This window comes from Bos taurus, chromosome 4 (genome assembly GCF_002263795.3).
Source record: "Bos taurus isolate L1 Dominette 01449 registration number 42190680 breed Hereford chromosome 4, ARS-UCD2.0, whole genome shotgun sequence".
In the NCBI taxonomy this organism is placed as follows: Eukaryota; Metazoa; Chordata; class Mammalia; order Artiodactyla; family Bovidae; genus Bos; species Bos taurus.
In genome coordinates this window covers 44,678,660-44,702,395 of record NC_037331.1, presented here as the reverse complement: position 1 = coordinate 44,702,395, position 23,736 = coordinate 44,678,660, and the positions used below count along the sequence as shown (strand labels likewise).

At 38.9% G+C, this 23,736-nt stretch overlaps 1 protein-coding gene across 6 annotated transcripts in view; it reads left to right on the top strand.

Annotated features, from left to right (window-relative positions):
* Positions 1–23,736, top strand: part of RELN (reelin) — a 558,501-nt gene that overhangs the window by 508,906 nt on the left and 25,859 nt on the right. For all 6 annotated transcript variants that reach the window (NM_001206458.2, XM_005205336.5, XM_059885396.1 and 3 more), the window contains 7 exons: positions 5,333–5,473; positions 7,021–7,198; positions 8,612–8,805; positions 12,327–12,583; positions 17,758–17,912; positions 19,642–19,856; positions 22,009–22,186. In NM_001206458.2, the coding sequence (NP_001193387.1) occupies positions 5,333–5,473; positions 7,021–7,198; positions 8,612–8,805; positions 12,327–12,583; positions 17,758–17,912; positions 19,642–19,856; positions 22,009–22,186 (1,318 nt within the window). The remainder of the gene's footprint in view (positions 1–5,332; positions 5,474–7,020; positions 7,199–8,611; positions 8,806–12,326; positions 12,584–17,757; positions 17,913–19,641; positions 19,857–22,008; positions 22,187–23,736) is intronic.

Sequence of the window (23,736 nt, the reverse complement as noted above, 5' to 3'; positions counted from 1 at the left end):
ACAGACACTGTAGAGCCTCTAACTCAATCTCAGAGTGCCAAAGGTTTCAACTCTGACATTGAATAGCAGAAATCAGGATAGACTTGTGTGTATATACAGCAGCAATAGGCAGGCACAGCTGTCCACAAATAAAAAAACTTCTATTTTAGGGATAATGGTAGGAATAAGATTATTTTGTACAGGTTTATATAGAGTTTTGAAGGGTTTGCTTATTGAGAGTACAGAGTAATAATGAACCAATAGATCCTTGCCTTGTCTTGGTTTTGTGAGTAAATCAATATGACTTAGGGCACTGGGCTTTAACATCATCATTAGTAGAATTGGAAGATTGGCTATATTTTCTAGTCTCAAATATTTTATGTATCTCTGAGAGTAAAGAAAACATCAGGGAAGAGTGAAAAAGCTTATTAAAAATTATATATTGTTTCTATCAAAGAACTTTTTTTCATGATGATGGTGAAGTCTCATCAGGACTTCATAAGCAGACATAGCCATTTTGAAGAAAAGAACAGATATAAAAGACCCTGAAGTAAATATCAAAATTCATTAAAAGGTGTGTAGACAGTGTGGGAAAAGTTTCCTTGGAAGAGCAATGATGGAAACCATACTATTGACAATAACATTTTAACTGCTTAGCAATGGATGTTTAATTATTTATGCAACACTTATGGAGCACTTACTATGTGATGTAAATGGAGAGGAAATGATATAAATTCAGAAAAGATCCAAGGAGAGGCCTTTCAATGATGTGGAAAAAGGAGAAATCTGCTCTGGGGCCATTTTCCCCACAACTCCAGGAGCAGCAGCTGATGGTGGCTATCATTATAAGAAGCTTCAGGATAAATAATGACACCTGCCATGGGACTTCACCAAGACACTTTCAAGTCTTGGTAAACATGAACTAATTAAAGTTCACAACACCACTGTGAGGTGGAAAGTAGCATTTTCCTAGTTTTACAGACAGGGAAGTGTCAGCATGTAAACATAAGTGATTTGGCCCCTTTACGTAGTGAAGCTGTGACAAGACAGTAAGAAGTTCTGGAAGTTCAACTTTCAGACTTTCATTTTCGACTTACCTTCCAATTCATCCCTTAGTGAAAGTGTTGCCTTTTCTTATAAGACTATATTGGACAGTGTATGTACCCGTTTTACAGGGCAGATACAGTTATTTCCAAGAATATAAAATCATTACATTTGAGATGAGGGCCCTATAAATCATCTAATTTAACCCCCTTTTTAAATGTATTAAGTTACTCACCATGAGCATAGAATTTACTAGGACCAGAATATAGATTAAAGTGAAAGTGAAGTCGCTCAGTCGTGTCCGACTCTTTGCGACCCCATGGACTGTAGTCTACCAGACTCCTCCATCCATGGGATTTTCCAGGCAAGAATACTGGAGTGGGTTGCCATTTCCTTCTCCAAGAGATCTTCCCAACCCAGGGATTGAACCCCAGTCTCCTGCATTGTAGGCAGACACTTTACTGTCTGAGCCACCAGGGAATATAGATTAGAGCCCTTATTTATCTTGACTTTCATTGACCAACTCTGATTTTCACACATTCTATGCATAATATTCTACTGTTTCCTTTTCTGTGGAATGCTGCAAAATTGTACAAACTGAAAGTGTCATGATCAGAAGTCCCCATGAAAGCTATCAACCTAAACAGTAAATCTGGCTCTTAAATCTTCTGTAAGTCTGTTAAGTGGCTACCTGGACTATGATCAGCACAGCCAGTGAGTGATCAGAAAACCAGCCCATGCTACACAGCTCTGCCATCTCCTAACTCTTAGGAAGATCTCCCTCACTTTCAGTTCAGTTCAGTTCAGTCGCTCAGTCGAGTCCGACTCTTTGCGACCCCATAAATTGCAGTGCGCCAGGCCTCCCTGTCCATCACCAACTTCCGGAGTTCACTCAGACTCACGTCCATCGAGTCAGTGATGCCATCCAGCCATCTCATCCTCTGTCGTCCCCTTCTCCTCCTGCCCCCAATCCCTCCCAGCATCAGAGTCTTTTCCAATGAGTCAATTCTTTGCATGAGGTGGCCAAAGTATTGGAGTTTCAGCTTTAGCATCAGTCCTTCCAATGAACACCCAGGACTGATCTCCTTTAGAAAGGACTGGTTGGATCTCCTTGCAATCCAAGGGACTCTCAAGAGTCTTCTCCAACACCACAGTTCAAAACCATCAATTCTTCGGTGCTCAACTTTCTTCACAGTCCAACTCTCACATCCATACATGACCACAGGAAAAACCATAGCCTTGACTAGATGGACCTTTGTTTTAGCAGTCATCAAATCACTGTCCCCTCCACTACTGACCCCCAGCTCTTGCTCATACACTCTCAAGACTTCTATTCAAATTTTCCTGGCCACCTTTATTGCTACCAATTTAACATTCTCTCAGTAAGTGTGCATGAAGCCCCATCTATAGGAGTCATCAACAATAAACTGATAAATAAGGAAAACAACAGAGGAAATAATGCATAAGTAAGGCTCTTTTAATAAAAGGTGAGAAGAGCTATGATAAAAGGTGATGAGCTAGTCAAAATGTCCATTATCATGTCTACAAATAATAAATACTGAAGAGGGTGTAGAGATAAGGGAGCCCTCCTACACTCTTAGTAGGAATGTAAATTGGTACAGCCACTATGGAAAACAGTTTGGAGATGTCTTAAAAAGCTAAAAAAGAGATACCGTATCATCCAGCTATTCCACTTCTGGGCATATATCTGGAAAATATGAAGACTCCAACTCAGAAAGATACACACACCCCATTGTAGTACTATTACAATAACCAAGACATGAAAGCAAACTAAACGCCCCTTGACAGATGAATGGATAAACAAGATGTGGTATACACACACACACAATGGAATGTTGCTGTTCAGTCACTTAGCCATGTCCTACTCTTTGCGACCCCATGGACTGCAGCACATCAGGCTTCCTTGTCCATCACCAACCCCCTGAGCTTGCTCAAACTCTTGTCTATTGAGTCAGTGATGCCATCCAACTATCTAGTCCTCTGTCATCCCCTTCTCCTCCCACCTTCTATCTTTCCCAGCTTCAAGGTCTTTTCTAATGAGTTGGCTCTTCACAGCAGGTGGCCAAAGTATTGGAACTTCAGTTCAGCATCAGTCCTTCCCTGAATATCCAGGGTTGATTTCCTTTAGAATTGACTGGTTTGATCTCCTAGCAGTCCAAGGGACTCTCAAGAGTCTTCTCCAACACAACAGTTTGAAAGCATCAAATTCTTCGACCCTCAGCCTTCTTTGTGGTCCAGCTCTCACATCCATACATGACTACTGGAAAAACCATAGCTTTGACTATATGGACCTTTGACTATATGGCAAATAACTATATCACTACAATTGTTATAAATACTATGAAAGGAAAAGAACTTTTTGCTATGGAAGAAATGTAATTTTTAAAGGGCTCTGAAAAAATATTTCTCTATGAGGACCTGACCTTTTCTCTTAGATGTAAAGGATACAAGGGTTAACCGGGCAGAGACAAAAGAAAAACATGCCGGCAGAAGGGAGGCAAGAATGTGGGGTGCCTTGTGAGCTGAGAGGATGAGCAAGGCTCCAGAATTAAGTAGCGAGGCTAGGGGGGTAAAGGAGAGGGCTCAGCTCAGGCAGAGCCTCGTGGACCAAAGAGGAGCTTGCGGTTGAAGTTAAATGCAATAAGAAGTGACAGGAGGGTTTTAGGTCAACTTTTCTCTGCTGAGAGGAACAGATGGGAGCTGGCGAAACAGGTTGTGAAGAAATGAGTGTGTAGATGCTCAGTAAAGAAATATCGAATGATTTATTTTCAGAGTGAAGATATGAGTTCTGTTTCTTTTCTATTTTCTAAACTTAATACATGCTAAGTTGCTCAGTCGTGTCCAACTCTATGTGACCCCATGGACTGAAGCCTGCCAGGCTCCTCTGTTCATGGGGATTCTCCAGGCAAGAATAGTGGAGTGGGTTGCCATGCCCTTCTCCAGGGGATCTTTCCTACCCAGGGATCAAACCGATGTCTCTTGGGTCTCCTATATTGTCAGGAGGTTCTTTACCACTAGCACCACCTGGAAAGCCCAAATTTAATATATATGAGTTCAATTAGAAAATTTTAAATTCTTGTTATTTGGTATTTGGTCCTGCCTAAAACAGATATCTTTCAGTCACGTGGCTAACATATCTCTTAATGACAAAAATACATGAATCCATGAAACAAAAGTTGCTTTGGCTAATTATTTCCCCCATGCTCTTTGAATGTTCAAGCGCACTTGAGCCTCAGGCATTGTTTGGATTTTACTGCCATCTAGTGGCTGTTGCCCAGAAAATCCCATGGATGGAGGAGCCTGGTAGGCTGCAGTCCATGGGGTCACTAAGAGTCGGACACGACTGAGCGACTTCACTTTCACTTTCCACTTTCATGCATTGGAGAAGGAAATGGCAACCCACTCCAGTGTTCTTGCCTGGAGAATCCCATGGATGGAGAAGCCTGGTAGGCTGCAGTCCATGGGGTTGCATAGAGTCGGACACGACTGAAGCAACTTAGTAGTAGTAGTAGTAGTAGTAGTAGTGTCTCTAAACACATAAGTTTATTTGTGTTTCTGAACAAGACACTCCTCCCAAGCTATGCAAGTGAGCAAATAAATTTCTGCTTATGTAGTGGGAGAATCTCTGTTTGGGTTTTATTTATATTGCATTTAAATCATCATAAAGTAAGTCTGATCTTACTACCCTCTGTTTTGTCTGTCTAGTTATCTAGGGTTTCATTGATCCTTCGGACTTAAACCCCCACTGTCTTCCTAAGGCTCTCATTGTGAGAATTCCTCCAAAATGTTATGTGAGGCCTATCAGTGTGCCCCCTGCACAAAAGCATCTGACCTTAGGTAGCATGGGGTAGTTGAAACCCTCTCACCAAGTCAAATGCAGAGGGCTTGTGGCTGCTTAAGGACAAACATCTTTTCCTAAAATGCAAATATAAGTTAGCAGCAGACCTGGTGTCCCTTCACAGTGGTTTCCACCCAAAATTCAGGGTTCACTGGCTCCCTGAGGCTACTGGTTTTACCATTAGTTTTAGTTTCTGTTTTAATCTGTTTTTACAAGGCTCAGAAATATCATTGGCCCAAAATGCATTCTCAAGCTATTGCAGTTCAATTTGGCTTGGTTTTATTAATCAAAGTTGGGCAAACAACACTGCGATTACCAACACTTTCTTCAGAATACAGGCAAGGGTATACATACATTTGTGTTACATTCCTCCATGCACTTGTTTAAACATATCAAAACACGTTCTTTTGTCCACCACATCCTTCATTATAATTTTATTTCTCTTCAAAGGTCCCAAGCCACTCGTTTCCGTTGGCATCAGCCAGCTCCTTTTGACAAGCAGCAGACGTGGGCAATAGATAATGTCTATATCGGGGATGGCTGCATAGATATGTGTGGTGGCCATGGAAGGTGCATCCAAGGAAACTGTGTGTAAGTAGGCTTTTTTCTTTCTTCTGTAGAAAGTCCCTGACTCACATTCCAGCCAGATTTTTCTGAAACTGGTTTTTGAATCACTCCCAAACTGCCTTAAGTTATATGTGTTTTTCCTGAAATCTGACATTGAGCTAACTATGAAGTTTATGGCTATAGAATCTTCATTCTTGGTTAGAGATTAGGAACTGAACAATAGCTATCTTTTAAGGAGAAGGCTGAGTTATAATTGACTGTTTTATTTTCTTCTGTGTTTTTGTGATACACCTGAGACTTCAGAAAAATATTAAAAGAGGTTCAAGAGTTCAGCATATTCTAACTGAAAATAATACATCATAAGTATTTTTCTCACTTAGGTCTGAATGTATATGTAATGATGTGTATTACTTGTGGTTTGAATGGTATTCCTATGTTATTTGCATAAGAAAGTATATAAATTCCTGATCAATTTGCCAGGTGTATTTCATGGAGAGACCTGGGATTTTACTCTTATAGAACCTTAGCATCTTTGGAAGGATCTAAACAAAGTGTGTGTGTGTGTGTGTGTGTGTGTGTGTGTGTGTGTTGTATACTACGGGGCTCTGCGCTTTATTTTCAAAGGCTCTACTGTTAGATGGGGTAGTATGAATGAAGATCATGATAAAGAATTCACGTTTCCCTTCTCCATTAATCTCTGCACACCTGGGAAGTCTTTCTTTTGATTAATGATTCTAGCCCATATCAACCATGACCTCTGCAACCCCAGAGCTTCCCAGTCCTATATTCATATTTCTTCCCACATTTAACAGAGAATTCAATCCTGTGGTCAGAGATGGCAGATGCTATCCAAAGTGCCCTTTGCTATTTGGAACCTGGCCTCTTGAATTCCTGATTGGCCCAAAGTCTCTGTTAAAAAGCCTGATTTCATAAATTATTAGGACCAACCAGGCTAGTTTGGTATCTGCAATTGCTTATCAGCCATCCAGAGCTGTGTCATGTAGGGACTGGGCTTTAGTGAATTCTTTCAGGTTGCTTCTTTCTTTCCACCTATAAGCCCAAGTCGCTAATTTAGGAAAGCCTAGAGGCAGTTACAGAGAAGGCAATGGCACCCCACTCCAGTACTCTTGCCTGGAAAATCCCGTGGACGGAGGAGCCTGGTAAGCTGCCTTCTATGGGGTCGTACAGAGTCAGACACGACTGAAGCAACTTCATTTTCACTTTTCACTTTCACACATCGGAGAAGGAAATGGCAACCCACTCCAGTGCTATTGCCTGGAGAATCTCAGGGACAGGGGAGCCTGGTGGGCTGCCGTCTATGGGGTCGCACAGAGTCGGACACGACTGAAGCGACTTAGCAGCAGCAGCAGCAGCAGACGTAGTTAATTCACTGCTTATTTCTAACCTAAAGCACTGTTAAGGAGAGCAGCTGAATTACGGCAAACTCTGTGAAGATAACTAATCTTTCATCATCTTGGACTAGGAAAAGGATTTGGCCTCACTAATTTGAGAGCACGCTTGCAGGGCCTGTGTTTGATGCTGACTTTTCTTTACTCTTTCTCCACTCCCAGCTGTGATGAGCAGTGGGGTGGCCTGTACTGTGATGAGCCTGAGACCTCTCTTCCAACTCAACTCAAAGACAACTTCAATCGGGCCCCATCTAACCAGAACTGGCTGACTGTGAATGGAGGGAAATTAAGTACCGTGTGTGGAGCTGTGGCTTCAGGAATGGCTCTTCATTTCAGTGGGGTCAGTGTTTGGTTGCTGTTTATTCATTTTTGCATCCTCAGTTCCTCCCCCTCCCAAAACTGACTCTCTTTTGAAGTTTAATCGACAAACAAGTTGCAGAGTTAGAAACTCTAAATGTACAAACTTAATGTGAACTCACAACTGTCTACAAAGCAGAAAATGCTAATCATTTTCAACATTTTCCTGTCACAAATCAGTTTTGACAATTTAACTATGCAGGGTGGTGTCAGTACAGGTATATTTAAGTGCACATTTTTTAAAAAAGGATTTAAATGAATTTCCACCCTGGGATAGAGAGCTTGCACAATGTGTGAGGGTCTTCCATCTGGATGATGTTCTAATTGAAAATTCCTGAGCTTGCAACAGATTTAGGATTTAAGGAGCCAAAAATCTGGAAAATGAGCTTTGATGTTTCCTGAATTTATTAACAATAATTAACCCCTTATATAACTTACCCAAGCAAGAATAACTTAGTAATTTCTAGACATTTATATTTATAGCAGATTATTTTGTGAACGATAGCAGCAATGTTAGAAAATTGCTTTGAGAAATTTTATAATCATTCTGCACTGCTGCCAAAGATGACTTGTTTAAAAGTAGAATTTCTCCAGTAGTATGATTAAATACCTTTCATAGGTAAATTTAATTTTTAAAAATTGCAAATTCACTGTCAGTTATTTGTTTCCCTACCACACCCTACCTTAGAGTTTTTTGTACCAGTGAAGTGTACTAGTATTTTAGCCCAAGAGTAGCAACAGAACATACAGCATACAGAATTTTTATAATCATCAACAGTGGTTAAGAATGCAATGTTCACAATACTCTTTCTTCTTTAGTATTAACTTAGATGGAACTCTGATACCTAGTTTTCCTCATAGTTTCACCTATTAATAAGAAACAACTACTTATCTATGTTAATGAATTAATATAGAAAATATTAAAATCAACTGTAAAAGTTTAAAAAGCTTACAACTAGTATTGCTAATTATAATTAAGTTGTATTTTTGAACATCATTTTAAAATTCCATATGAAAATAGTCATCTCAATGCACTATTTTGTTAATAGCCAATGCCTTTTTAAAAATCTAACAGATACCTATAAATAACTAGAAATAAAATAGTTACTTTAATTCCAGCTCTCCTATTGCTTAGAAAAAAACAAGAGAATCTCCTTAGAATACATTGCCCTTTGTAAGTTCTAATACTAAAATTTCAAAATTCAGCATATGTTTGCTATGTACCTACTGTGCGCTAGAGACCATATAGAAGCTAGTATAGTAGGAGAAATTATAAGAAAATCATTACTGCAGTACTGTGTGAGCTGTATTACAAAAGAAAGGATGAAAGCCAAAGAACACCTGAAACCTGTCATGACGATTCCTTATCACCGTATCGGTGCATTCTGCTTCTTAGGGCTGCAGTCGGCTATTGGTCACCGTGGATCTAAACCTCACAAATGCTGAGTTTATCCAGTTTTACTTCATGTATGGATGCCTGATCACACCAAACAACCGTAACCAAGGTGTTCTTTTAGAATACTCTGTCAATGGAGGCATTACCTGGAACCTACTAATGGAAATCTTCTATGACCAGTACAGTAAACCTGGGTTTGTATTCTGTTTTATCTCTAATAACTAGTACGTTGAGCAACATTGCTTGATAAGATCTGCCAGCAATCTGTCACAGGGACCACAGGGAGCCCTGAACCACACTCACCACTAGAGGATGCCCCTGAGACAAACTTGAGGATAAGGTTTCTGAGCTGGATAAACAACTGGTTTGGGTTTTTTTATTTCAAGAACAACTAGTTTGTAAATTTTAAAATAGATAAATACACAATCAAATGCCAGTAATGAATAGACCCATTACAAAAAACCATATAAATTAATGAATATATAATTAAGTTCAACAACATTTTGGGGAAAATGGAAACAAAAAAACTCTTTGTTTGTTCACATAGTGTTCACTCCATTTTAGGGACTTGGAAGCTAGAAAATAAACACATTGTCTTCTCCAAAATAAACACAATAAAATGTGAATATCCTTAAGAAGCCTAGAGTCTCTTTTTACATTTCTTCCTGAAAAATCCTGAATAAACACAATGTATGTGTCATTTTTAAGAATATATTCTTGAAGGGCAAAAATACAATGTGACCAATTAGAAAAGCCAAAAGGTTCGTAAAAAAGAAAAGAACATTTAATAAAATAGTAGGAGGAGAAGAATATGGAAGAGAAGGATGAGAGAAGAGAAAAAGAGAAGGTTGGAGGAAAGATGAAAGAGCGGATGGGAAGAGAAGGAGAGGAGGAATGATTGTAGCCCAAATAAAAGACAGAAAAAAATGAGAAACATAGATAATCCTTCAGTGCATGGCAAGCCAGATACCAGCTAAAAATTAGGTAAAATAAAAGTAATTGAGAGTCTTGTAAATGATCATTGAAATGCAATGTATCAGTCAAGATACTGATACATTGATACTGATACATTGATACATTGATACTGATACTGTAATTCACAGCTGAACCTGTGAATTACAGAATTCCAAAATAACTTGGGAGTTTTTTTTCCTTCTCTTAATATAAGTTAGATCCAGAAGGAAGCTGCCCAGAGATGCTCCAGTGGTTTCACCAGGACTAGAGACCCAGGTCGGAGAAGGCAATGGCACCCCACTCCAGTACTCCTGCCTGGAAAATCCCATGGATGGAGGAGCCTGGAAGGCTGCAGTCCATGGGGTCGCTGAGGGTTGGACATGACTGAGCGACTTCACTTTCACTTTTCACTTTCATGCATTGGAGAAGGAAATGGCACATCACTCCAGTGTTCTTGCCTGGAGAATCCCAGGGACGGGGGAGCCTGATGGGCTGCCGTCTGTGGGGTCGCACAGAGTCGGACACGACTGAAGCAACTTAGCAGTAGCAGCAGAGACCCAGGTTCTTGCTAGCTGGTACTTCTGCCACACTCTACACTTGACCTACACAGCATGGTCCAAAAGAACCCACATTCCAGCTCACAAGCAAAAGGATGGGGCAAGAGCAGTGTGCTCTCTCTCTTTAAAGACATTTCCTAACACTTGCCTACACTTCCTTTCTCATTCCAATAGCCAGAACTTTGTCACAGCGACACACCCATATGCAAGGGAATCTGGAAATGTCTTTATTCTGGGTGACTATTTGCCTCACTAAGAAGATGGGTTCCTAACATGAAGGGAGAATGGGAATATGGCAGTTGAGGAAATGCCAGCAGTCTCTGCCATAAACAAACATTTTAAATCCTACACATGCATTAAAGTTGGACACCAATAAAGGATTCCAAGTGAAACTAAGTGGTACACATTGTAATAGTGCAAAAAAAACTGTGCTCACCTATTAGTAGAAGATGGGAGATGAGCCAAGTAAACTATTTATGAAGAAAGTTATAATGTGTCTCATGTACGAGCTTCTGAACACTTAAACAACATAATAGACAGAGAAAAGGAAGTTATGTTTCTATAGGGTAAAAGCATAACTTTCCAATCCACTTTAGTTCTCTGAAGGAGAAACAAATTCACCAAGGTAGGAACAGTGGTCATAATTTATTTACACTTTCAGCAGCCTTAGATAAATTTCCACTCCAAAGGTCTTTAAAATGTGGTCAAGGATTTTTCAGGAAAGAAAAATGAGAAGAAAGTCATTGCTCTGGGTAAAGCTGTGTGATTGTGTGTCCTTCCAGGAATGGATAGATTTCTGATATTACTTAATACTTTCTAAAATTTTAATTAAACATGCCAATTTAGTGGATAAAAATTATAAAAAGATCTTACAAGGTGAGCATACAAAAAAAAGAGGAAAGAGAAGGGCACACGTGAGCTTCAAATTTGAAATGCATGAGAAAATGAACTTCGAAAAAGATTATTTACCTAAAGACTCATAGAACTTCCCTGGTGGCTCAGATGGTAAAGTGTCTGTCTACAACGCGGGATACCCAGGTTCGAACCCTGGGTCAGGAAGATCCCCTAGAGAAGGAAATGGCAATCCACTCTAGTACTATTGCCTGGAAAATCCCATGGACAGAGGAGCCTGGTAGGCTACAGTCCATGGGGTCGCAAAGAGTCAGACATGACTGAGCGGCTTCACTTTGACTTTTAAAGACTCATAGTCTCCAAACTGCCAGTTACTACACAGATGAGGGTCTAAGATTCACAGTCTACACTTTCCTTCCCTAAGACCAAGCTCCACTGAGCTGTTGTAACCCAAAGGGTATGCAAAATGATGGACATGACCTAAAAAATGTATTTAAATTCAAAGTACTAGAAATTCAACTAACAACATTGTAGCCTTGAATAGATTTTGATTGATCCCCATCTAGAATACTACCTACTGTTCTGGTCATTATACTTTAAGGAAGACATAAAGAGAGAAAAAGGGGTAAAAGAATCAACAAGGAAATACTGTGTAAGCAAAACTAAAATAACTAAACCTCTTCAGTGTGAAAGATAAAAACCAAGGGGTCATTTTGAAGCTCTTAGCTTAAAGGTTCTTCCCAGGATGAACTGAGGCTTGTTGGCCCTGTCCTGTAGTGCTAAGAGGCAGCCTTGGACTGTAAAGGGAGTTAGATTGGCATGGATTAAAAAGATGAGACTTTACCGCCGCCTCTTGCATCTCCTGCATTGACAGGTGGATTCTTTATCATTGTGCCTCCAGGGTGAACTCTGCAGTTTTCTTTTTGCCTAGGCCTCCTTCAGATCAGGAGGCATAGGGTATATGCACTTTGGTAGACATAAACCAATATTGACTTAAGAGATGGATGTTTGATCCCTGGGTTGGGAAGATCCCTTACAGGATGGCATGGCAACCAACTCCAGTATTCTTGCCTGGAGAATCCCATGGACAGAGAAGCCTGGCGGGCTACGGTCCATGGGGTCACAGAGTCAGACACTACCAAAGCAACTTAGCACACACACACACACACACACACACACACGAGACCATAAAATCAAGACAATTTATCATGGTTTTTAAAAATTATTCTAGCTAAACCCCTCTCCTCATCTCCTAAGTGATGTGTAATGTCTTATGTCTGGATGCACATCCTTTTCTCCCATGAGACATTTGACACGACTTTTCCCCACCCTCACCATCATTTATTCTTCAGATTTGTGAATATCCTTCTCCCTCCTGATGCTAAAGAGATTGCTACTCGCTTCCGCTGGTGGCAGCCAAGACACGATGGCCTGGACCAGAACGACTGGGCCATTGACAACGTCCTCATCTCGGGCTCTGCCGACCAGAGGACTGTCATGCTGGACACCTTCAGCAGTGCCCCGGTGCCCCAGCACGAGCGCTCGCCTGCAGATGCCGGCCCTGTGGGGAGAATTGCTTTTGACATGTTTATGGAGGACAAAACTGCAGGTAAATTTTCACTGATGTTAAATGAAAATCCATTTGGGTCTTTTCCAAAAAATGGAATGTAGAACCTTTTATACATTCTCAAGTGGTTACAGAAACAGTGAAAAGAGTGTTCCCATTTCCTCTCTCAAACTTCCTGATTTTACATTGTGACGAAACCTTTTCTTTCTTTCAAGCCAGCAAGCTTGTTTTAATAAATAGCATTCTATAGTTTTACTAATAGGGTAATTTTCTCTGAGAAAATTTTTGTTTCTACATTTCTTGTTTTTTATTTTGGTTAGAAAGCCAGCATTTTTTGGACGTTTGTTTTACTCTCCAAGGACAAGGATTTTGTTTAGCTGTACATGCCTTTGTGATGGCATTTCATGTTTCAGAAATATCCAGGGTCATGTTTGTTACTCTTCATTCTTAATAGGAGTATTGCAGTAGTCCTGGTGTACTGTCAAGGATCTCTCCATGCTATTCTTATTTTTAATGATTTGTTTTCATTTCATCACATTATTCTGGTCCCTTTTTTAAAGTGGTGTATTATATGAAGTATGTGACTTTGTGATGCCACATATTTGGTTATACTGCATAAAACCTGAAATGGTATCTTCAGGTAAAGTAGTAATGTTTAATTACATGCATTGTATCAATACTGCAAGTCTTATGGAATGGATAGACTATACCACTATAGATTCATCAGACAATGAGACTGTGCAATACCCAACTCTGCGTTAGAATCTTACGCAGAAAGAAGGATCTGGATGTATTTTGCAGTAATGAGACTGATAAGAACCTTCCAAAGGAATGAAATCTATGCTGAAGACAGTTGAAATGTGGGGAATTTTAGTAACTTAAAATACTTAATCATTAATGTTTTAATGTAAAAGCAATACATGTTCAAAGTGTGAAATTAAGAAAATACAGAAAATCATAAAGATGAAAATCACCCAGAGGATAACCATCATCAACATTTTGATATTTTTTAGAGTCTTTTTTCTGTGCCTTTATATAATCATATTTTAAACTAAATTAGAATCTTATTTATATTTTTTAGCCTGCTTGTTTCATTTAGAATTAAATCCTTATCATTTCCTCTTGTCCTTAAGTTTCTTTGAAAATATAATTTTAATAGCTATATCAGATCAGATCAGATCAGATTACTCGCTCAGTCGTGTCCGACTCTTTGCGACCCCATGAATCGCAGCACGCCAGGCCTCCCTGTCCATCACCAACTCCCGGAGTTCACTGAGACTCACGTCCATCGAGTCAGTGATGCCATCCAGCCATCTCATCCTCTGTCGTCCCCTTCTCCTCCTGCCCCCAATCCCTCCCAGCATCAGAGTCTTTTCCAATGAGTCAACTCTTCCCATGAGGTGGCCAAAGTACTGGAGTTTCAGCTTTAGCATCATTCCTTCCAAAGAAATCCCAGGGCTGATCTCCGTCAGAATGGACTGGTTGGATCTCCCTGCAGTCCAAGGGACTCTCAAGAGTCTTCTCCAACACCACAGTTCAAAAGCATCAATTCTTCGGCGCTCAGCTTTCTTCACAGTCCAACTCTCACATCCATACATGACCACAGGAAAAACCATAGCCTTGACTAGCCGGACCTTTGTTGGCAAAGTAATGTCTCTGCTTTTGAATATGTTATCTAGATTGGTCATAACTTTCCTTCCAAGGAGTAAGCGTCTTTTAATTTCATGGCTGCAGTCACCATCTGTAGTGATTTTGGAGCCCAGAAAAATAAAGTCTGACACTGTTTCCACTGTTTCCCCATCTATTTCCCATGAAGTGGTGGGACCAGATGCCATGATCTTCGTTTTCTGAATGTTGAGCTTTAAGCCAACTTTTTCACTCTCCACTTTCACTTTCATCAAGAGGCTTTTGAGTTCCTTTTCACTTTCTGCCATACGGGTGGTGTCATCTGCATATCTGAGGTTATTGATATTTCTCCTGGCAATCTTGATTCCAGTTTGTGTTTCTTCCAGTCCAGCATTTCTCATGATGTACTCTGCATATAAGTTAAATAAACAGGGTGACAGTATACAGCCTTGACAAACTCCTTTTCTTATTTGGAACCAGTCTGTTGTTCCATGTCTAGTTCTAATTGTTGCTTCCTGACCTGCATACAAATTTCTCAAGAGGCAGATCAGGTGGTCTGGTATTCCCATCTCTTTCAGAATTTTCCACAGTTTATTGTGATCCACACAGTCAAAGGCTTTGGCATAGTCAATAAAGCAGAAATAGATGTTTTTCTGGAACTCTCTTGCTTTTTCTATGATCCAGCGAATGTTGGCAATTTGATCTCTGGTTCCTCTGCCTTTTCTAAAATCAGCTTAAACATCAGGAAGTTCACGGTTCACGTGTTGCTGAAGCCTGGCTTGGAGAATTTTGAGCATTTCTTTACTAGCACGTGAGATGAGTGCAATTGTGAGGTAGTTTGAGCATTCTTTGGCATTGCCTTTCTTTGGGATTGGAATGAAAACTGACCTTTTCCAGTCCTGTGGCCACTGCTGAGTTTTCCAAATTTGCTGGCATATTGAGTGTAACACTTTCACGGCATCATATTTCAGGATTTGGAATAGTTCAACTGTAGTGATGCTTTCTAAGGCCCACTTGACTTCACATTCCAGGATGTCTGGTTCTAGGTCAGTGATACACCATTGTGATTATCTGGGTTGTGAAGATCTTTTTTGTACAGTTCTTCTGTGTATTCTTGCCATCTCTTCTTAATATCTTCTGCTTCTGTTAGGTCCATACCATTTCTGTCCTTTATCGAGCCCATCTTTGCATGAAATGTTCCTTTGGTATCTCTGATTTTTTTGAAGAGATCCCTAGTCTTTCCCATTCTGTTGTTTTCCTCTATTTCTTTGCATTGGTCGCTGAAGAAGGCTTTCTTATCTCTTCTTGCTATTCTTTGGAACTCTGCATTCAGATGTTTATATCTTTCCTTTTCTCCTTTGCTTTTCGCTTCTCTTCTTTTCACAGCTATTTGTAAGGCCTCCCCAGACATCCATTTTGCTTTTTTGCATTTCTTTTCCATGGGGATGGTCTTGATCCCTGTCTCCTGTACATTGTCACGAACCTTATTCCATAGTTCATCAGGCACTCTATCTATCAGATCTAGGCCCTTAAATCTATTTCTCACTTCCACTGTATAATCATAAGGCTATATAGTATTCCATTATAATTTTATCATCTTAACATTGAATATTTAGATTATTCTTATTAATTCATTGATTAGTATTTCACATGGACAATGGTATAATTGCAAATATTTAATGAAAATCACCATTTTAAATTGAAAAGGCTTGAAATGTTCTTCACCACTATCAAGTAGTCTAACTCTTTCAAGAAGATTGTCGAGTAGACTTATATAATCTGATTTGGAACTTTGCTAAATTACTCGTTTGTTTTCCCTATATAATGGTTTATGTAAGTGAGTTTATGATCAGAGAAAAATTTAAGTGCAACTTCTGTATGAATAAAAGCAAATACATGTTTTTTCAAGTACTGAAAATACTGATTTTTATTTTAGACTAATTTGTGATGTACAATTAAGCTCATGCTTGTCTTGCAAAGATAGTGCTCCTAGAAAGTATAATATCTACTTACAGAAGTAGTTTATGATACTGCAAAAGAGATTAGTGTTAGTTGATTAATGTAAGCCCTTTTTCAAGATTGCAGCATTCTAGTATATAATAAAATATATACCAGAGAATAAACTCAGCATATTGTTATTGGAATTCAGATTTCTGTGCCTTTTGATTCTTGAGTCCTATATCTCTGCTGTAGGACTAAATGTAACTCCTAATCCAATGGAGCGAAAACCAACAGATAATCGCATTATGGTAGCCATTTGAGTCCTGGAGATAAAAATGCTTGTTCTACAGGCATATGTTAAGCCCAGACAAAATCAAAAGAACACAACACTGGTGAAGGCTGGATTCCAATTAAATTGTTTGGTCTCTTCTCTTCTGAGGCCATCCAACTCTTTGCACAGTAACCCAGGCTTCCAGTTGTACCTATTCATCTCCACTGTGAATGCTGGAGCTAACCAGGAAACTGCCAAAAAAAAGTTGGGCCTGTGAAATCAAAATGTATCATGAATTAGATGAAATGTATAGATATGTTTAATTTCTAACCTTTCTGGGATAAAATCATGAAGTTAAAGCATCCCTTCCAAAAGAGAAAGCAAATTGTGAGGGACATGAATGTGTGGGGTGTGTGTGTGTGTGTGTGCGCGTGTGTTTGAGAGAGAGGCACAATAGGATTACTCTGCACTGATTAAGTCATATCTTGCTGCTTAAATTTTCATTAGACTCTTATAAGCTTTTTTAAAAATCACTTTATTGAGGTATAATTGATGTACAAAAAGCTGTAGGTATTTAATGTATACAACTTGATGAATTTGGATTTATATATACACCTATGAAACCATCACAATAAAGGCCATAAATTTATCAATCATCTCTGAAAGTTTCCTCCTGCCCCCCTCTTTTTTAATATTAATTTTTCTATTTTGTAAGAGCACTTAACATTAATATCTCTCTTAGTAAATTTTTAAGTATGCAATACAGAATTATTAACTATAGCCCCCATGTTGTACGATAGATTTCCAGAACGTATTCACCTTGCATTACTGAAACTTTGTGCCCTTCGACTGACAAGTCCCCTTTTCCCCTCCCACTAGTCTACTCTCTGGTTATAAGAGTTTGGCTATTACAATTTTTTTCATTGCCCAGGAGACACTACCAAAATTTGAGTATAAATAGCTAACTCACTTCTCTATCATGTTACTAAAAATCTTCCTCTTTCTTTAGATTTGGCCTAAAAAGTTAAACACCTGTCAGAAAAACAAATGGATGTACATTTCCCTTTGTTTTTCATTTGTAACACATAAAATGCATTCTTTTTTCCTAAATGTAGACTTAACTAGTTTAGGGAAAAAAAGAATGTATTGTATGTGTTACAAATGAAAAACAAACTAGTATTGGACACTTGATATATCTCAGTCTCTCAGTATCTATGTTCCTAAAATGATGTGCTTATATCAGTGTTTTGTCTGTAGATGGTATGTAATTAGAGAGATTACTACTTAAAATAATTATCGATCTTACCTAAAGTGAAAATTTGCTTTAAGGTATGTTTGTCATAAATCTGTCATAACATTTTTGTTTTTCTTTTTTAAGTAAATGAGCACTGGCTATTCCATGATGATTGTACAGTAGAAAGATTCTGTGACTCCCCTGATGGTGTCATGATTTGTGGCAGTCACGATGGAAGAGAAGTATATGCAGTGACCCACGACCTGACCCCCACTGAAGGCTGGATCATGCAATTCAAGGTGAAAATGTTATGACCTTAACTATGTGTGTATGCTAAGTCACTTCAATCACGTCCGACTCTTTGCAACCCTATGGACTGTAGCCCACCAGGCTCCTCTGTCCGTGGGGTTCTCCAGGCAAGAATACTGGAGTGGGCTGCCATGTATCCTTCCTTCTCCAGGTGACCTTCCCGACCCAGGGATCAAACCTACATCTCTTATGTCTCCTGCATTGGCAGGTGGGTTCTTTGCCACTAGGGCCACCTAGGAAGTCCAGTGTACAGCAATCCACTGTAATTCTTCAAGATCCCTCTGTCTTCTTTACAGACCAGATAGGTGAGCTGAAAGGAGATGTGATAGAAATCACAAGCCCCATGACCTTAACTATATAAATAAGCCATATACCAGTAATATAAAAATTAAAAAAAAATTGTAGAGACAATGATTATACAATCTTTTATTGACTTAATACATACATTGAAAACTATTAACAAAATTTAATATTAATATACATCCCAAGTATATATAACTTAATGATTAAAAGTGTTTTATTTTTGAACTATTTCAAGGTGAACTTGTGCTGTGTGCTGTGCTTAGTCACTCAGTTGTGTCCAACTCTTTGCAACCCCATGGACTGTAGCCTGCCAGGCTCCTCTGTCCATGGGGATTCTCCAGGCAAGGATACTGGAGTGCGTTGCCATGCCCTCCTCCAGGGGATCTTCCCAACCCAGGGATCAAACCCAGGTCTCTGGAATTACAGGCAGATTCTTTACCATCTGAGCCACCAGGGAAGCCCAAGAATACTGGAGTGGGCAGCCTATCCCTTCTCCAGGGAATCTTCCAGACCCAGGAATTGAAGTGGGGTCACCTGCATTACAGGTGGATTCTTTACCAGCTGAGCTACCAGGGAAGCCCTAAGATGAACTTAAATAAGATTTAATGTGCTTCTGAGATTAAATATTAATAGAGAAAAATATTGATAAGAAAAATGTAGAAAACTGATTTCAATTGCCTGAGTTTAAATCATTATATGATGTAGGCATTCTTTTCCTTTAAGAGAAGATTGTGGCTATACCTACTTTTTTAATAAAAACATTTCAGTGTTTCTGGAGAAAGAAAATTATAGAAAACAAAGGCATGATTAGCATTAATGCCAACATCAATTTTAGCTAAGATCTTATGTCAACCAACTTACTCTGTCTACCTCATTCCCACTGTATTAGCAACAAATGTTGCATTATGACTGTCTCCATCAACAAAGAATGCTGTGTCTTATCAAAAATACCCTCTGTAATTACTTCACTGCATCTTACTTGCAGCTGAAAGTGATTTATTGAGAGTCATAAATTGTGTAACAAAACAGTAAACTTGGTAAAGCTATTAGCAATCCTTCTTGGTCGAGCATTCTGCCAAACAGAAGTGCCAGACCATTAGCACAACAAACAACAATTTGTAAGAGTAGGCCCAGGCCTTCCAAGGCAATCTGCCAGCTATTGCAGAAGCACAGCTTTCAGCTTCTCTCCAAACTCCCCGCACAATATATTTGGCACTTTCTATAATTTGTCACCTAGGGCAACCATGTCAACTCCACCATTCATCAGCACAGCAAATAATGAACCTGAAAAGAAACGGATGTGTTGCAGTGTCTGTCAAATAATCAGCAGCTTTCTTACTACCAAGTCCTTAGAGCATGCAATATGGTTTTAATACCTTAATAATCTTAATAATTTTTCATCTCTCTGTTTATTAGATCTCTGTTGGATGTAAAGTGTCTGAAAAAGTCACCCAGAATCAAATTCATGTTCAGTACTCTACAGACTTTGGTGTGAGCTGGAATTATCTGGTTCCTCAGTGCTTACCTGCAGACGCAAAATGCTCTGGAAGCGTTTCTCAACCATCTGTATTCTTTCCAACTAAAGGGTGGAAAAGGATCACCTACCCACTTCCTGAAAGCTTAGTTGGAAAGTAAGTAGAAAATTAAACCCTGGTTCTAAGCATTCAGAAGTGGATTTAGACACTGTGGTCAGCCTGAAAGTACTGTGTAATTGTCAGTAAAATGCTCTCTTCCTCCCTAACTCTAAAGTTCACTCATTAGTGACCTCCATGATGAACTAATTTAAGGAGACCTCAAGATGTAATCCTCAGACTTGTCAAGGTAGGCCCTGACAGGCTCTTCCATTTTTCATACCTCACTAGTGCTCTGTGAGCAATAGTGATGGCCTTGGAGCCAGATGAAAAGGTATATGTTACCTTATGGACCTTGTAAATTGTGCTTTCCACATTGGTCCCTTGTCAATCCATGATAGATGGAGCCAAGAGAAAACCTAACTTATCATGCTCTTAACACTTGTACAAATCCTAATTCTCCATGCTGTTTGTACAAATGTAGTTTGTAGGTTTCATTTTTTTTTTAATCTAAGTATTATGATCTGTACCTGCAGTGGAAAGTAATTAGCCTAGACAGTAGTGAGCCAAGATGGTTAAACTGTTTTCTGAAAAGTATGTGGATAAGTTAATTTAGGCAATTACAAAAAAATTCCCTTCAACTGTAAAATTAGGGGAAAAGATACATTAAAGAAAATGATAGTTATGCTTCCACAATATGTCACAGTTTCTGGCTAAATGAAGAACCTTGTGTGAAACAGATTCGAGATATATGACCAGAACACATAGAGCCTTTGAATAAGGTATTTACACAAGGCAAAAAAGTCCCATAGAGATTGTCTATTGCATGATCACTCAGTTTTCTGGAACAAATCTAAAAGGCTTAGTTAACATGCTAGACAACAATCAGTATACTTTCAGCTGCAGGTAACAGAAAATTCCATTCAAATTAAAATTACATTTGGCTCAATTGAAAGTGAAATATATTATCTGTATAATGAAAAAAATCCAAAGGTAAGTGGACTGTAGGATTGGTTGGTTGACAAGGTCAACAGTGTCTTCAAGGACATTATTATTTCTTACTCTCTTACTCTTATTCTTTGCTCCACTGTCCACACATGGATGTCACAGTCAGTCTTCAGACTAGTTTTCTTTGTGAACATAGATGTCTCCCAGAAAGCTGGACCACAGTACATCCTTACCTGTGTCCAATGGAAGAGAAAGAGAGTTGCTTTGGTTTCCAGCAAAGCTGGAGCAAGTACCTCTTTGCATCTCATTGGTACAAATTAGTTCAAGAATGTTCATTCCTTACACCACCAACAGTTAGGGAAATTACATTATGATTCTCATATGACTCATCTGGGCTGAAGTGGGTGCTGGAGAGCCACCATACCCTCATTGCCTCATTTCCCCGTCTTGTTCTCACTCTCTTTTTTTTATAATGAGGTATATAATTTAGAGTCAGTAAAATGAACACATTTTGATTGTTCCTCACGATTTCTTCCCCTTGTATAATCCATGTAACCACCAGAAACAAGATACAGAATGTTTATATCTTCCCAGGATGTTGCTTCATGTACTTTGAACTCTTTCCACCAAAAAAGGGTGGAATATGTTAATATAAGGTTAATTATGACACTTCTGTTTTCCCCAGAGGACAGAGAAGAGCAATGATAAAATTAAAATCTCAGGGAAATTTTCCTTTAATATGACCCTTCAAAATTATTTTCTAATTAGCATAGTTACTCTGAGAATATTGATTATCTTTAGGGGATTCAGAAGCTGCTGTTTCCCAACCACCTGAAGGCCGTGTATATGCTGACAAGGCACTGTCAAAGGAGTCATTTACCTTCTGTACAATTTCAGAAATACAGTTAATGAATCTAAATTGCATTGTAGCCACTGGACTCCAGTTTATAAGTTGATTTTTAATAGTTACAGATTTGTGTTTTAAAATGTTCCTTTTGCTTGACATAGAGGTTCCACTGTATTTTCATTTTGTTTTACAAGTTTACTCACATATTTTAAAATGTAAGTTGAACTGGCTTTAAACTTACATTGCTAGAAATAGAAAGATAATGATGGTCCCAAAACAACTTTTATTAACCCATTTCATCTTGGTCAGAATGGTTTAAATGTTTTTTCTCTTGAATACTGAATGTACATGCAGGACTATGGACCTGAATAAAGTTAACTTTTGTTCTTCACTCCTTTCCTCTTGTGTTACCAATAGTCCAGTAAGGTTTCGGTTCTATCAGAAGCACTCAGATATGCAATGGGCAATTGACAATTTCTACCTGGGCCCTGAATGCTTGGACAACTGCAGAGGCCATGGAGATTGCTTAAAGGAACAGTGCATCTGTGATCCGGGATACTCTGGGCCAAACTGCTACTTGACTCATACTTTGAAGGTAAAATTAAAGCACCTGAAGAAAGCATGTACCCTCATTCCAGGTCGTGCATCAAGAGCCAACTTAAGAGTGAGACTAATAATTTATAACCACGTTCTTTGGGACTCCCAGTAAATAAATCCTTTGGACAGAATCTTAAATATATATATGCTGCCAAGTCGCCTCAGTCGTGTCCTACTCTGTGCGACACCATAGACGGCAGGCCCCCAGGCTCCGCCATCCCTGGGATTCTCCAGGCAAGAATACTGGAGTGGGTTGCCATTTCCTTCTCCAGTGCATTAAAGTGAAAAGTGAAAGTGAAGTCGCTCAGTTGTGTCCAACTCTTAGCGACCCCACGGACTGCACCCTACCAGGCTCCTGCGTCCATGGGATTCTCCAGGCAAGAGTACTGGAGTGGGTTGCCATTGCCTTCTCCATATACTTATATATACATATATATATATATAGGGTTTATTAAATACAAGAATATTAGGACCAAGTGCTAGTATGTTTTACCCACTTAATAATATAAACCAGTCTGTATGGATTAAAGAACATACTCTGTTTAGGGGGGTTTTATAGAGCAGACTATTAAAGTCAATATTAAACCTTCCTTAATTCACTTTTTTCAGTAGATATACTATTTAAATTAGGAGGATACTGTTGTTGTTATGAAATAAAGCAAATAATATTGATACATTATCACACACAAAAAAAACAAGTTTTCAAAAAGGTGGAAATGGCACCAGAATTTTTGTTCAGAAAGTGTTCTGATTTGTTGACTGCTGAAATGTGGTTGCATATTAAATAAGAATAGAGAGGTTAGTCTTGGAAATTTTAGCTATTATATCATTATTTAACATGCAAAGTTGCTCCACACTGTTGCCATATATATATATAAACACTGTTTCTGTGAATAAATATACTGTATTTATCTTACAATAACAGAAAAATGACTAAGTTAAAAAAGTACAAGTGATTGAAATTGAGTGTATAAGTGACAAACAATGTAAATAAAACCTGTCATTTTGTGACTTCCCTGGTGGTCCATTGGTTAAGAATATGACTTCCAATGCAGGGGATGCAGTTTTGATCCCTGGTCAGGGAACTAAGATCCCACATGCCACAGGGCAACTAAGCCTGTGCTCCACAATTACTAAGCCCATGCACTTCAAGTAGAGAGAAGCCCCCGAGCTGCAACTAAGACCCAAGCAGCCAAAAATAAATACTTTTTTTTTAAACTGTGATTTTTTTCCTACAATACTTCAACAACTTTGAAACTAATAGATTAAAAACATAAAATTGGAGCAGTACTCACTTGTATCTGAAGCCGTTAGTTTGTATGTTATCAAATGAGATTATAACATGAGAAACGTAGCTACAGGTACTAAATAAATTTTTTGATGTAGTCTTTCATGAACATTTAAATTCCATTAGCGTGCTTCCAGTTGGATAAGAAATTGTAGAAATCTATATTATGAACCCTGAATCAGATATTTCTGAGAGTTTAACATGATTACCAAAGCATGTCTTCTGACCCTTGTGTTCTCATATATAAACCTCCAGTTATA